Source organism: Sceloporus occidentalis, unplaced genomic scaffold (genome assembly GCF_023333645.1).
Source record: "Sceloporus occidentalis isolate IW3139 unplaced genomic scaffold, rSceOcc1.0.p SCAF_63, whole genome shotgun sequence".
NCBI lineage: Eukaryota > Metazoa > Chordata > Lepidosauria > Squamata > Phrynosomatidae > Sceloporus > Sceloporus occidentalis.
Window position 1 is genome coordinate 5770134 of NW_028317043.1, and position 15861 is coordinate 5785994.

The 15861-nt window shown below is 37.2% G+C and overlaps 1 protein-coding gene across 2 annotated transcripts in view; it reads right to left on the reverse strand.

Moving 5' to 3' along the window:
* Positions 1-6356: 6356 nt before the first annotated feature.
* The window catches only part of LOC149287231 (voltage-dependent L-type calcium channel subunit beta-2-like), a 43302-nt gene continuing 33797 nt past the window's right edge, over positions 6357-15861 (reverse strand). For both annotated transcript variants that reach the window (XM_089493220.1, XM_089493219.1), the window contains exons 8-13: positions 15062-15120; positions 13534-13643; positions 8633-8784; positions 8234-8329; positions 7551-7736; positions 6357-6845 (exon numbers count right to left, since the gene is read on the reverse strand). In XM_089493220.1, coding sequence (XP_089349346.1) covers positions 6357-6845; positions 7551-7736; positions 8234-8329; positions 8633-8784; positions 13534-13643; positions 15062-15120 — 1092 coding nt within the window. The remainder of the gene's footprint in view (positions 6846-7550; positions 7737-8233; positions 8330-8632; positions 8785-13533; positions 13644-15061; positions 15121-15861) is intronic.

Here is a 15861-nt window from a genome sequence, read left to right on the forward strand (position 1 = left end):
GGCTTCATTTAAATATTCTCACCTATGAGAGCCCGCCACTTATGGGGGAGTAGATTTTTTGAAGAGGCTGGCTACGTATAAGAGGACACAGACAGCCTTTAGTGGATGGGCAGTGGGGTTTGGTACGCAAAGCCATTCCCATGCCTGGGAAGAAAAACCATATGTAAATGTCATCTATTAAACATGTCGTAAAACGTGATCTATAATCACTTACTTGTGAAAGAATCATTATCTTATTAACACTTTCGACACATATACACATATAACTGAAAAGCTAAAAATTAATGTAAACTAAAAATGAATGTAAAATGTAATAAAAACTACACGAACATACCCCGATACCCTCTACCCCTGCTACTAGAAATATAGAATTACAAACAAAAAACCTTTGATGCCCCTAAGTGTTAAAATGATACCATATATGTTATTATGCAATCAATGTGGCCCTGTAAAAGAAATCCTAATTGCAAAGTAATTAATTCATTTTATGTATTTCCATTGTTTCAAAAGAAGCCCTTCGTATCCTGAAATTAGAATGTATAATTTTTGCGGAAAAGGGTAATCATGGTTTATAAAATGTATGGTAAAGATGGCAAAAAAGTGTTGTCCTTTAGGGTAAGAAAAACCCTTTGTCACGAAGGGGGTAACTAATATTAAGACAATTCTATGTATGCGTGTTTCCCTTTTGTATGCTTCAGCTTTATTCTTGCTCCATTCTTCTGTAAAAACAGTTTTAAAACATCAGTGACGCGCAATAACGTTTTCCGCAAGGTCATACGAGAAAGCAACGTAGAAACATGAAAGCAAGTGCAACCGTCCAGGGGCATAATGTCCACGGAGAGAGACGTGCTGAGAGCCGACAAAGTCCTCGGCAAATTAATAGACTTGAGACGGGAGCATAAAACGAACTGACAGGGAATGCATTAGTGAAATAAGATTATGGCATGTTCTGAGGTCAGAGAAGTAAGGGTGGCATGAGTTTAAGAAAGCAGTTATAAAGATGTTTACACGTGAAAAAGAACGTGTGTCGTCTTGGGACAAACATTTTAGTTACTTGTTTATTTTCCTTAAAGACATAAAACTCACAATGCATGTTAACTTTGATCTTTAGGTCTCACACTGTATCCTTTTACCTCCCCAAAAGCTCATCTTCTGGGGGACGTCCATTAAGAGCTGATAAACTTTCTAAATTAAATGTAACTTTTCTTGAGAGGATATACAGGTATACCCTATCATAGTTGCCTATAATCTTGATATGGTCCGAAAGGTTGTTCAGACTATGCTGACAACTTGATTTAAGGATGAACGTTTTCATCTTGGAGATGTCATTATGCAGGACCAATCCAAATTAATATGCGGCTTGATAAAATACAAACATGAAACATTTTTGAAGATATTTTAAATCGTTACCATAGTCCTTAAACTGACCGAAAACTTTTGGTTTTGGTCCCACTCGATATGAGACAACCGAAGATTTGTGAACTAATTCATGACAGTCAGGATGTTCTCTTTTCCATTGATTATTTCAACATATTAAGAAGCAGGGAATCAATTATCTAATGTGTGGTAGTTTCCATTCAACCTTTATTACGGTGATAGATAATTCACCTTCAGAGACTTCTGAGGAGAATTATAACGATATCTTATCTGTTGATATGACAATGGAATTAATTGAAGGGGAATCTTAATTTGGAGATCAAATTTGGATTTTGCCCAAAGAGACATAACTTGACTGTTAAGAATTTCTCTGTGTATCTAGTCCACCCATTTTTTGTCCTGCTATGAAAACCCTCTGATCTTATTTAGAACTTGTCTCCCACATACTATGGGTAACCATATGACGATGGGTAAAGCTAAATGGGGGAATGGGCAAAGCCTTACTGCCTCTCTAGTGAAAGGTCTGCGGAGGGGCCTTGTAATCAGAATTACCAGAATCCCCCGGTACAGTTATGGTCAACATTATTTGCACCGTTGAATGCTGTGCACATCATGTAGAATATCTCCTGAAAAAAGTTAAATACAGGACAGCACAGGATAAAACAATAACGATTTAAAAACTGTAAAGAAGTATAAAATCATAGCTGGGAAATTAGACCCTCCTGTGATGAATTGTCAGTGGTCACATGGCTTTAATACTTAAAAAGACCACTTTTAATCCCTGTTCATTTCTCACAAAGAATGACGAGAGAGCTGTCTGATAGCACCAGACACAATATTATCAGCAAACATAAGAATTCTAAAGGGTACAGGGCCATCTCCAAAACATTGGCATCTCTGTTTCAACAGTTGGCATTGTTATTAAGTTAGGTAGGCAAGTGGTGCATAACTCCATGTCAAGTGGCAACAAATTGGGGCACGACATAATTGCATATGCTACACAACACATGGGTGGAAAACAACTATGAACTTAAGCTCCACTAAAGCGACCTAGAGTTGCCATCAGCCATTGCATTTCAAGACATTTCCTTGTTGTCTGGGGGCTGCAGTCCTCTCCCCAGCAGGGTACGAGCTCCTGCACAGCCTGTGATGGACCACATGAGCCCATATAACATGGAGGGAAATAAAAGGGAGGTGGAGAGAGAGAAGAAGTTGTTAATCAGAGCACTCTCTGTGACCTTAACCTCTCAGACTCTTCCTACCTGGTATGGTCACTGGGAGAGAGGAGACGGCTCCGCACAGGTAATATCCATACCTGCTGTAAAGCTCACAGGATGCGGAGGTTATATCAGCAGCGGAGCAGCTCAGACTACTACCAATAAACAAATTCTCCCACAGAATGGGGGCTCAGGGGCCCCAGGAACTCCAGGTCATATTTTATGTTTCTTCTGTGAAATCACATTAAAATATTCTGATAAAACGAAGTAGGTACATTCCAATTATTTCTGAAGATAGCCTGTATGATGTACAAAATATTTAAAGGTGTCGATAATGTTGACCATATCTGTATAACCGGAACATCCATGTGTTTGTTTACACAATTAAAAGTATATGTTTCACGTAACATCACAAATGTAAAAGCTGTATTACCGATATATAGGGTTGGCCATAAAAGACTGCAGCATTAAGTGAATGTTTTGACTGGCATTCTCCCCAGTGTCTAGAATTGAATGTTGTTTATTGTATACAACTGATGTTGTCTTCACTGAACAAAAGTGTGTCGCGTCACTACTTCTTGATCCATTTCCAAACAAAGTCACGGTGCATATATTCTAACCCGTAGGCTTTAGACAGGTATGGAATTATTCAATCTGGTACTTGCATCAGTTTACATTTATTTGTGCCAATTCTAAGAATCCTTGTAGCCTTAATTGGTATCGTTGGGTAAATGAATTGAAAAGGTACAGGGGCCCATCTGATTTCATACTTTCATGGGAAGAATAAAAGTACTTAACCTGGACCAAAAAAGCCCACAAAACCCCCAAAGTTTTGCTTGGGACCCTGGTGCAGAGAGGTATTAAGGCTTCGACCAACTCGGTCAATGGTGATGTAAGCGAGGCAGCCCTGCTTGCCAATGAGTGAATAACAGGGACGATTAATCACATTTTTGGCCATCTGCTGGATATATGGGGCCTCACTCTTCAGTCTTACAACTGAGTACACTATAATTGTGTGTGCGGGTGTATTTGGTGGGTGCATACTTAAGTGTCTGATTGACCGCACAAGCCTTACCAATGGTAGGTAGGAGTCACAAAGGGCACTCGCGTTTGCCCAGTGTTTTTTCCAATGGCCAGTCCGGGTCATCTTGATGTCATACCCTGCTGAAATATGGCCATGGTAGCATAGAGTGACTTTTTCATTTAAGCAAAGCTCTCATCTGTTAGTTCCAAACATAGAAAAAGGGGCCATGGGAAAATGTGCAATAGACATTTTATAAATCTAATTATCCTTATATTATATTTTATATTTATATAACCATGACTTCATTTTGAAACATTATTTCTCTGTAACTAAACAATTTGATTATATATTATTTAATAAATATGGTAATTCCGTAACACCAGGTGTATAAGTTGAATGTTCGACCATAAAGCCAACCTAGAAGAGATGTGTGTTGGCTGGACAGGCAACTTTGGTCCAACAGGGACTCTCTGCATCCCACAGGAGTAACTTTCAACCTATCAAGAATTTTCATATGCAAACATTATTTATAAGGTAATCAGTCCAACACTGAAACAGAAAAGACTGGTTACAGAAGTATTATCCACTAATTGCATTCAACAGAAGATATGGAAGAAGTCACCTCAGTGGTGCTCACAATGAAACGGTAACTTTAGAGGTAACACTGTATGCCACATTTTCACATCTTGGGTTTTTCACCAATCCTTTGTACTTCAGTATAATACATACATTTCTCTGGCTTCACGAAGCAATACTGTCATCATCAGCATGTATGAAGAATATTACAGCAAAGAACTCTTGAACGGCCAAAGTATATATTATAATTAAGAGATGAACACCAGATGTATTGGAACATTGTTCTTTGTTGGTGATTTCTACATGTTACAAGAATAACATGTAGTTTACAGCCATCATTTGTAAATATCATAATAAATAAATCCATTTAACAGTCCAACAGGTCTACTGAACCTACAATCCATTATCTACAAAGGCCGTTTTGAAGTATGTACAAATGCTTACAAATCTGATTTTGGAAAATAAAGGTACTTCCCACAAATATGCATATACAGTATTCAACAAGGCTTATATTTAAATATTTCTCTTAAAAACCATCTTACCAAAGTACATTTATGACAAAAATATATGAACATATGAATAGAGCGGCTATTAATTCCAATCTTGCTTGGCAATAATAATACTCTGAGGTGACAGTAACATTTAATCTGATATAATTTCATCATTTATATACATTATAATATATATAAATATATATACATATATAAATCTTTTTTGCTGATTATGCATCTAGATAGACATGAAATCTTACTCATGCTAATGTTTACTTTTTTGTCGAAGGTGACACATTTCTTACAATTGTAAGGGAATTTAAAGCGAACCTGTCACTTTTTATGTATGTGTGTTTCAGTGAATGGGGAAAAGAGAACGACTTAAAAGTCCGTCTGCAACATACCTGTACTCGGGAATAGTATTGTATCAGTTGGGGTCCTCGACTTTGCTTTTACCCCCAAAGAAAAATGTATTATGGGCGCCTAAACAAGAAGGCTATGGAGCTACGCACGTCCCTTACTGGCATTAAACTGCAAATCAAATCAGCTGTCATACCCAACACATATGGGGCAACACCATAGATCTCCATTATAAACATAATATGTATATGCAAATCATTTCAAAAATCTAATTTACACATAACGGAAGGACCTTAATTATTTCATCATCTTGGCACCTATTTTAGCCTTCGCTGTCAACCGCGTTTTTGTTATTGCCGTTCTTTTGCAGGTAATGGAACAATATAAAAAATAACTTTAGGTCCAGAATATCTATCTACAGATAACCAACCCTTTTGCTGCTTAACGGTTTCAGAGACCATTCTGGCAGAGAAGTGGTTAATGCCACTTTTACACTAACGATGATTTATTATTCACTTGAAAGAAGCCTAAATTTTACTTTTCCACATTAATTCCAGTCACAAGTGATTTAAAAGGACTAATGAGTTATTATGTATAATGTACAACCTTGTTGTAGAACATTATAACCAAGCAGTATGAAGGAAACATATAAATAGCGTTTACAACATAAAGGACCAGCACACATAAAATTCTTTTAAAACTGATCTATCAAGTGTAAGGCAATATTTAGCTCTGTCCTCATACCCACACAATGGAGGAAATACAAGTGGTCTTGAAATTAACATTCAAATCAAGTGTTTGCAGTTCAAAATACAAAAATAAAATATGATGTTCTAGTAGTCTTTTCAAAAGTCTGATATCACTTTTCCCGGTCTTCGAAAATTAACGATGGAAAAGATTTATTCATGTACAAAGTGGAATAAATGTGGAAGGAAAACAAGTGAAATTACCATCCTTATGCTCCTGAATCTGTTCCGTCCTCCCGCCAAAAAAATAAAAAAATGAGACATTATCACTTGCCTTAAAACAGCAACATCACCTTCGTGGCAACAAACATGGTAATCACAAAACAGCTAAATATATGGTCAGGTAACAGATTTGCAGTTGCACCATGGCAAATATTAAATTAAAACACACAAAAAAAAGCTATTGCATGCTATTGCTATGGAAGCAACAGCAGTTCCAAAAAGACGGATTACAGTGGGGTCCTATATGTTTTGGAACAGAAAACCAAGCAATTCGAAAAGGGTGGTTTTACATGAATGAAAAACAAAACAAAAATCACATATAAAGATATCAATGAAGCAAGTGTTACTGGCGAATATGAGCATCCTTGTTCCATTCTGTATCGTTACGTTTCCTAGAAACCTCTCCATCCCTTTCACAATATCGGTCTCTGGATTTATGTCGGCTGCGTGGTTTGTTGCATTCATTGTGATCCTGTTCTCTGTCCTGCTCGTGATTCGACCGATGTCTTGTTTCTTTATGTCTGTGGTCACCACCTCCTCCATGTGACTCGTCCCTGTGATTGTGATCCCAGTGGGAATCCTGAGGTTCATGCTCAGGGTAGTCCTCTTTTGTGTCTAGGTAAAGGGAGTCTCTGTTGTCTTGCGTCTCAGAATCAAATGTTTCCTGCCTAGACAGGCCTCTGTTGACTCCACTGCGATGATTATGGTGTTGAGCAGATGTGGAAGATCGGTGTTGGGATCTTCTTGTGACCTCAGCAGCGCAGCTTTCCTCCTCCACTGAGCCAGTTCGTTCAGGGGCTGGATGCTCATTCTTCTGTTCTCCTTGGGATCCCTGCTTACACATCGGAGTTACAAGATTGATTATGGCTTCAGTTCAGGATCAACAAAGTACAAATCTTAAATTTGACATCAATAATTTCACACGCATAGCTTATACTATAGCCGTGAAGCGCCAGGTTCTTACACATCCCTAAAAAAATATCCTATCCACAAACACTTGAGCCTGAAAACTATACAAAAAATAGTACATTTGGGAGAAGGGACATCATACCAACATAATCCCTTACCACAAATAAATATGTACTTATAAAGGTTACAGTTAGTTACACGGCAACTTTCAGAGGTTCAGAGGAATCACTCAATCCTAGCTGTTACATCAAAGTATTATAACTTAAAAGGGAGTCAGGACACAAGGGAGACTGTATGGCGTATGGTTATTACATGTGACATAAACACCGTATCTATACTCAATTTAAAAATAGCTTGAAGTAAAACACTGATCCAAAACATAATTGTAATTTTCTCTTCACCATCCCTTTAAGGCCATGGTCCCATTTAAAGAGCAATAGAAATAGTGAGCTCTTAAAGTTCCCTGACAGAGAATGCCAGAGGATCTTATTCTGCCCACGCTGTCAATAACAGGATTGAATTCCGCCACTGACAAAGAATCTAATTGTGCCCACGCTGCCAATGACAGAACGTGTAGCTCTGCTCACTCCATCATTGCCATTACTCCTACTTTGAAACATGTACGTACCTGTGCATTGGAGCCTGAGGAAGGTGTGATGGGAAGCGTTGCTGTTGTAAGCGTGCGAGACAGTAGTGCATTCGGGGGGTTGCTGCTTGGAGGATGAGTTGCCTTCCAATAAGCTTCCAAGTAATCAGCCAGATGTTCACATGCATCTTCAAGCTGATTTTCATCCAATATCACATCAAACATTTCCTATGAAATACATTAATGCAGAAATAATCAATATTTAAATAAATCATTTAGGCTATTAACTTGCATTTTGCTTTTGCTTCACCAACTCCCAGCCCTGGTTCTGCATACTCTGGACTTGTGGGCTAGTCTTGCACCTATTAATGCCCAACTCTACCGAATTGAGCTGACAATCCAAAAAGAGCCGGAAGAGGAAGGCTACAGGGGGCCAACTCTAAGAAATACCCTAGACGTGTGCATGCATCATTCTTCTTTGTGCTGCTAAAGCCAAAACTATTCACTGGTAAAGCTATATCAGGACCTAAGAGCAATGAAAATATTTATTCAACCTGAGTAATCAGCTATTCCAGAACTATTAAATGACAATTTGGATTACTATTTGGAAAGCATATTACGGCTCACGAGGCTGTGAAGTTTGGTTATGTAATATGTCAGCGAGCCCTGGTGTTAACTTATCTGTACAAATAGCGTCTAATAGTATATTAACTCTGACAACTTACTGGAGGACACTGAGCTAGCTTGTCAGCTGCCACCATTTGGACATTAAGATGTTTTGCTTGAGACTTTCCTCTTGATTTTATTAGTCTCTGTAAAACCTGCAAGAAAGACATATATGAAGGAAAACTTACAAAATGATTGGAAGAAACAAAATATTAGCTAGAAATAATGTGTTTCAGGTCATCAAACATACTTCTTCCTACCCAGTAGATGACACAAACTATTGATCATTAAATATTAAATGAAATGATTTGTCCCTCTGTCCCTTTACTTAACTTGAAAGTATTACCATGCGCCAGGTTACCCAAAACACTCCCTACAGCTAAACTGTTAATTAAATTATTGAAGAAAAGGCCCCTCCTGCTCACGATCTGCAAACATAATAAAATGCATGCGTTTACCTTTGGGGAGGAAATCTTGACATACACTATGATAGGCGCAAGGGAGGTTTTGCCGAGCTGAGTCGGATGGTTGATGGTATCTGCATCCAGAACCACAAGCTGCAAAGTCCTCGCTAGTTCAAAGATGCGTTCAATTTCGCTTTGAACTTCAGCTGTGTAACGCGAGAACAAAATCATAACATTTTAACACCGAAATGCACAACATATACATATTTCTTAAATACACGGTTAGTTATTTTAGTTATATGAAATAATCGTGTTAATGTAATCTTCTGAAATAATTGAAAAATATATACTGTACAATAAGAATTATTTCAAAAAGGACCTTGGAAATGTATGTGATAAATTAATACAAGAATAAGGTCTTCGCAGAGAGTAACGTTGATCCACTTGTTTTGTTATTTTCCTATGCATTATGATGGGTCAATCCTATCCACAAGAAGGCCTGAGCCGGTCATGCATGCTCCATTTAATACAGAAATATTCAACTTTCCTACAGATTTCCCCCTATAATGAATAAACCTCACTGACATACAATAGGTTCATGGTTTGCCTAATACCTAGCTGTGAATGCATGGAACGTTAGTATTTACATTAGTGCATGTCTGGGAGGGCTTATGGGCTACACACATTCAGTCCCTCACGTTGGCCTAATTTATCATCAGTTCAGATGATGGTATCCAGTTGTCCTCCCAAATTTTTAAGAATTTTTTGTCCCTACCCGCCAAAATAAGAAAGATTTACTTGAATTTCACCAACAATCACTGTCCTCCAACCCATGCATCTAAATGGTCTGACACATTCCATGTTTTACAGTTGGACTGGCAAGGATTGGACTTGTTAACGAAACAAAAAAAGTTGAGCTTTTTTACAATTCATTCTGTGGCTCTATCGAGCGATACATCGACGATACAATTTAGATTTTGTAAAACATAGCACTAAGGCTTCTACAGCACTCTTTTTGGTGAGAATCATACCCACCAGCAAAACCTATACAATCATCAGATATATCGACACTAATTTAGAGATCTGCAACATAGTCTACCTTATATTACAGAAATAGGAAGCAGTGTGACATACAGAACAGGACCAGAGAAGCACATCATATCTTCAAGGATTTACTTAAAGGGGATTCTATTAACACAAAGAAGTCAAAAGCAAGCCTACTTACTTAAAAATCTCAGTAAGATTGTATATCTGGATTTGTCCCGGCAGCCAATTTTGAGTATATATATAACGAACATTAAGAATGTGAAGTATTACTCCCTTCAAGACAGTTCGATTGGCTCCAAATGATATACAAATCCGTACAGCCCTGAATCTCTGAAGTCAGGGCAGGACATTCCAAATGCAGGTTGCTTGTCAAGCTCCATGGTGCACTTCATTGAAATGGTTCTGGATTCACGGACTGGCCACTGTGATGTTTTTGCCTAGGATGCTGCCCTGGACTCACATCCGCAGCTCGCCAACCTTACTGCTGAGTGCAGGGACATCACATTATATCCTACACTATGGAGTCCTTAAAGCATAAATGGACCAGCTAGGGAGCTCAGGGATCTCCCTTGTAACTGGCACACTGAGCAGCCGCGCAGCAGTGAGTCTGATTATGGCCCACTAGACGTGTTGAACACAAACTTGGAACTGTCCTGATCAGCTGATTCATGGGTCTCTAGCGAAACCTTCTGATTTCCTAGTGGAGAAAGTAGCATATCTCTCTGCCCACTCCCTGCTCGGGTTCTTTCCCTTCCCATCCAACTTGTGGACAAGTTCAAATCACTCAATGCCCTGCCTCACAGTCTTCGTCTATGAACTCTATGACCTCTACATGAAAAGTAAAGATCTGGAATTTAAAATGTTTAACTACAATACCCACAATTCAAAGTAAATGATGGGAGTTCTAGTTATAACAGTGGTTAGGCTTACCTGTTGGTTATCCATGCCTAATTATAAAGCTCTTGACTAAGTTGTTTGCTCGTCTATTTGACAATATTTAGACATTTGCCATACATTATCGGGTGAAACCAGTTTGTTTACAGTAGTGGCAACTGGCAAAAATAGAAAATAGTCTATTTAAGTATAGCGTTGTTCTATTTGAACATTGCTATAAATAGATTTTTTTTCTTCATAACCCAGCACTAAAATGGAACATCAAAAAATAACACGAGCAATGTAAGACGTGCACATAAATTACACAGACATGTAGAAAAACATTAGAGTCAATCACTTCACACACATGACAATACACCGTAAACACAACGCACCCAGTACATACCAAAAACATCTGTAAAGGAAGGACCATACATGGAGGGCAGAATGGAATAAACCAAAATCATTATGGAGAAAGCATGCAGATTTTGGAAGAACACAGTGAAATGGCAACAAATGAAGGCCACTGTGTGGTCACGGTAATGTATTACTGTATATGAAGATTAATAAGGTCACAGCTTTTTCTTATGTTTATAGCACTTCTTTTTAGTTTAATTTATGGACTGTAATTCTCTAACGACCAGTTAGTGGAAAAATGTTACTTGGTATAAGTGGCAAAAATATGACCCATTAGTATTAGCCATACACCTTGTGGCTTAACAGTTGAAGAGACAGCATGTCCATATTCATCAATGTTTTCTATCCATCTTAATATATGCCATAGAAAGGTAGCATCTCGAGTTTTGAATTCCATTCCCTAGGCCTGGAAAGTGAGGCGTCTAAACTACTATTCATGCCCTATACTTGTTAAAGCAGTCCCCAAGCTTCCCTTTGAACTAGGGAAAATCTATGCTTGCACATTATTAGAAATAGATATTCAAGTGTTGCTGAACAGATCGTATAGGGGAAAATAACCTAATGGTGGTGCTTCCTACCATCTCAGTGCCCTAGACAGCTGCCCAATTGTCCTATAAGGTCAGGCCAGCCCTGTTGGCAAAGGAAACAAGAATATGTACGTACACTAGGTTTCAAATAGATTTCACAAGTAAACTTGGCAATATAGAATAGTATTTAATGAAATGATTAGTGCAAAAATCCTTAAACTCTGGAAGGACCATGACCCCTGGCAATCTTAATATACATGAAAGATCATACTTACATCACAAATGAAGGATTGGTTTGTGACCCTGATCATTTCAGATCAATTACCATCATGACTTGTAATTCTGTTGCCATCTTGTTATTTATACCAACAGTTTGCTTAAAACACCCTGCTGATTTTATTTCACATTGGGTTGGGTCTAGACTTTACACAGTTATTTATATTCCACAAATGCATAACCTTGGGGTTATCTAGGTTAAATCTCACCCTTTCAAAAACATCCCTCTCTACATTGATCCTTATAAAGGCAAACATAAAGCTCTCAATTTCTCAAGGGAGAAACATTTTCCTTAAAGACTAAAGGTAGTCAAATGTGATCATCAGACAGATATTGAAAATGTGTTTGTCCTGTGAATAATTTATTGTGGAAATGAACTTTTAGACTACTGATAGAATTAAAAACAGCATAGTAATACCATTAACTATTAACATGGACAAATATATACAATATCTTACAGAATGTCTGCAGCTATTTTATAACATTTAGTCTTATTACGTAAGAGGGTTTCATTATGTAGTAAGATTTTTAAAATTTGTTTCTACGCATAACGACATAATTAATAGTCACCACGGAGTAAATAAAATTAAAACAAATGATGTTCTAGAATACGGAAGTATAAGGCTAAGCATTGGCATACTTCATGACCTTAATATGTCAAAAGCCAGTGATTTAAAATTCTTATTTTGTTTTCTCCATATTTAAAAAATGCATTAATTGCAACTGGCACTATAATTCACAATGAAACTGAATTTCTTCTGTCAATATGCTTACAACACATATACAGAGATATTTGTAACAATAACAAACGGCATTTATAGTACAAAGTTACCTTTTATAAAAGTGTATATTCTTACATTTTAACTGTCATAAAAAATAAGTGAATATTACAATATTTTCCTGGATCTTTAACACTCTTTTTAACCAGATAAATGGACATTAAACACTGTTAACAAAATATCTAAAGACCTGTCTGTATAGTATGTTTTGTATACAGTTTTACATGTGGTAGTTTTTTTTAAACTTGAGCTTATGTCATACAAGATACACAGCAGAGCTAGGAGACAAGCTTTATTTATCCTCCATTTAAAATGACTCTACTGCATATTAACTTAATACTTTGTCCTAATATTTGCTAATAATAACCACGTTAAATAAGCAGTAACTCTTCAATATTAATAAGTTTTCTTAAAAATAAAAAGACAAATAGATATGTAAAAGTTATGGGACACATTTAGGCCCATGCACAATATGTATATGTGATGTCACAGCTTCTTGTTAAATGGGCAGTTTTGTGTCACGGTACATTCTGCGCACAGTAAGTCCGTTTCAGCCTCTTTCACACATGTAAGAGGTCAATTCAGGCCCCGCTTACACAGTCTGTCAGCAGCCCTGAAAATCAGATCAATGACTAGAACAGCAAACCGCCAACATATAAGCCTGGTAAATAGGAAGCTGTCGGCAGTCATGCCTGAAGTTCTGTCCCGTCTCTTTTAAAGGGAAGGCTGTAAGTCTCAGGGGCGCTAAGTGATAACATTTTCTTGGCTCCAAGTAATACAAGCAATAAACAAGCAATGCAAATAATTATTTAAGCTAAACAAATATTTGTAATTATATAACAGCTTTCAATAAACATATATTACAGAGATGTAACCTTGTCATGAATTTGTGCAAAAAAAGAAAATATATATAGTCCCAACGTGGGACCTAAGCAAATAAGATAAATGCCTAGTGACAATATGGTTACTCCCATGTTATACGTAAGGTAGATTTCTTATACATGTAAAAAACAAAAAAGCCAGACCAGGTACTCACCTAAACTTGACCGTGTATTGGATCTTTCAATGATCGCATGTTTACTGGGGTTATTTAACACTGAACGTTTGGCAAGTGAGATGTCTGCAGTGACTCGTGTTATGGATATCCTGAAATGAAGGCAAATGCTATTAATATTGAATAATTCATGGAGAGGAAATTTATATACTCTTAGCAAACAGGTCTGATATAGGGCAACATTAACCCAAGCTGATGACCCAGTTAATTTTGTGAGCAACCTTGTTAAGTTTAGGTCTAATCTGTTGTACGAAACCAATGCCTCCTCCCTGTGCCCGGGCGAGAGGTCAGCGCGCACCTTCAGCATACATCAGGCCATCTCACAAACAGGGGAGCGGTGAGCCAGGAGGCTACCAATACACTGCGTCGCGGCATAAAATCAGACGACCTGGTCCCTTTTCAGTTCCGCAACAACACAAGATCTTCTAAATTCAGGCCCATGTTAAAAATAACAGACATAGCTAATATTAGCTACAAGGCTGTGTGAAATGCTACAAAACGGTGGTCTACATGTGTAAAAAATGCCAAGCTGTACAGTTGCACAAAACTAAGCTACAGATAGTATAGACCCATCTGTTCATATTATCATACAAGTCATGTAAGATCATACAGGAATTTGGGTGTAGGCGCAGGTATCTGACAGCTCTACGTGACAGATGGAATGTGTGGCTGGAATACTAATATTTATTTAAGCCATTTCCCTTGGCAACAGTTTATTTTTTACTTGATGAACTCCAGAACGGCGTGAGCGCCCACTAAGAGTACTTCTGCTATGTCAAGAGATTGAGGTATGTTTATTAGCCAGGAAAACATAAACTGAGTTACTTTTTTATTCTTGGGAAATCATTAACTTGATAAACATAACAAGAGCCCCTCAACATATTCACATACTTTGACTCTAAAAGTAACAAGATGCTTTCAAAGAAAGAAATACTATAAAGAGTTGTTTGTTCTATAGAACATTATGTACATCAGCTGCAAAGTTTCCTTAAAGTACAGCAATTTTTATGTGATATAGTTATCTATAATGTGTCAGAATTGTCCATTTATATTTTATTGCGATCAGGTTTTCCTAGATGAGTAGATTCCACTAAAGGAAAGAAGAAAGGAAAGAAAGAAAGTATGAAGGAAAGTTTATGCTTGGGCAAGTGTATGCTAGGGTGCCTGTGTGTGAATATGTGTCTGTATGGGCATGTGTAAATGCAAGAGTATATGTGTAACTTGACAGTCTATAAAAGATTACTTCTGTTTCAGGCCTTTGTAACGGAAATAAATGATCACTTTTTAACCTAAAGGAACTATTTATAAAAAAATAAAAACATGTCCTTTAAAAATGTGTCAGGTTGGGCTTTCTCAAAGTGGAAACCGATTCAATTTAGCTAGATACAATGGGAGGGTGTAGAGGATTCGGCAGTGCTACACAGAATTATTATTCTACATCATACATTGTGTTAGTATGTAGGACATAATATACTGCATATAAAGTAATATATATATAAAAACAACTTACCGCCCTTCAAATCTGTGTTTTAAAAAATCGAATAATGCCTTTTGCATCATATCAGTAACCTATGAGAAAAAAGTTTGCGTTTTTAGTCATAAATATCACTTTGAAGCCCTTTCTGAAATAACACTACTACCACATCTAGGAACCCTCAGTGTTTGACCTCAGGCAGTTCACAGGGTCGTACTGTCTGGAGCTGACCATTCCTATTCTGCATTGGTGTGATTACTTATAAGACTCTGTATTGGTGCTTTTGCTAGAATGGTATGGTTGATATCCCTGCTTGAATGCAGGTGACTCACTTAAGTGTATCTTTAAATAATGACAAGCCAAGGTTTCCATCAGGACCACAATTAAATCTATTTGGTTAACAAATTTGGCGAGTCTCAGGGTCAGCTCATTTAGAAAGTTCCCAGGTATGACTACTACTACTGCTATTTTTCTCATCATGATAGAACGATTTATCTCCCATTTGAGGCATTATTTTCTTCCCCCTCCAAGAGTCTTGTTATGATTTCTGAGATTGAGATAGATTCCGCTATCCTGCAAGTACAAAGCTGAAAGTAAACTAATTGGCAATGCCTACTTCTACATATTGGAAACATGGATTGGCAATTTTCCATAAATTAATAGAATTTAGTCTACAGTCTGATTACTTTTATCCCATGAGCACTCATGAGTAATTTATATACGTTATTTCATTTTGTGACAACAAATAGTTTAATTAAGGTAGAATTTAGGGTTACATATAATTCAAATGCTTTTAAATTAATTATTATACTAGTAGATTGCAAATAATTATAAGG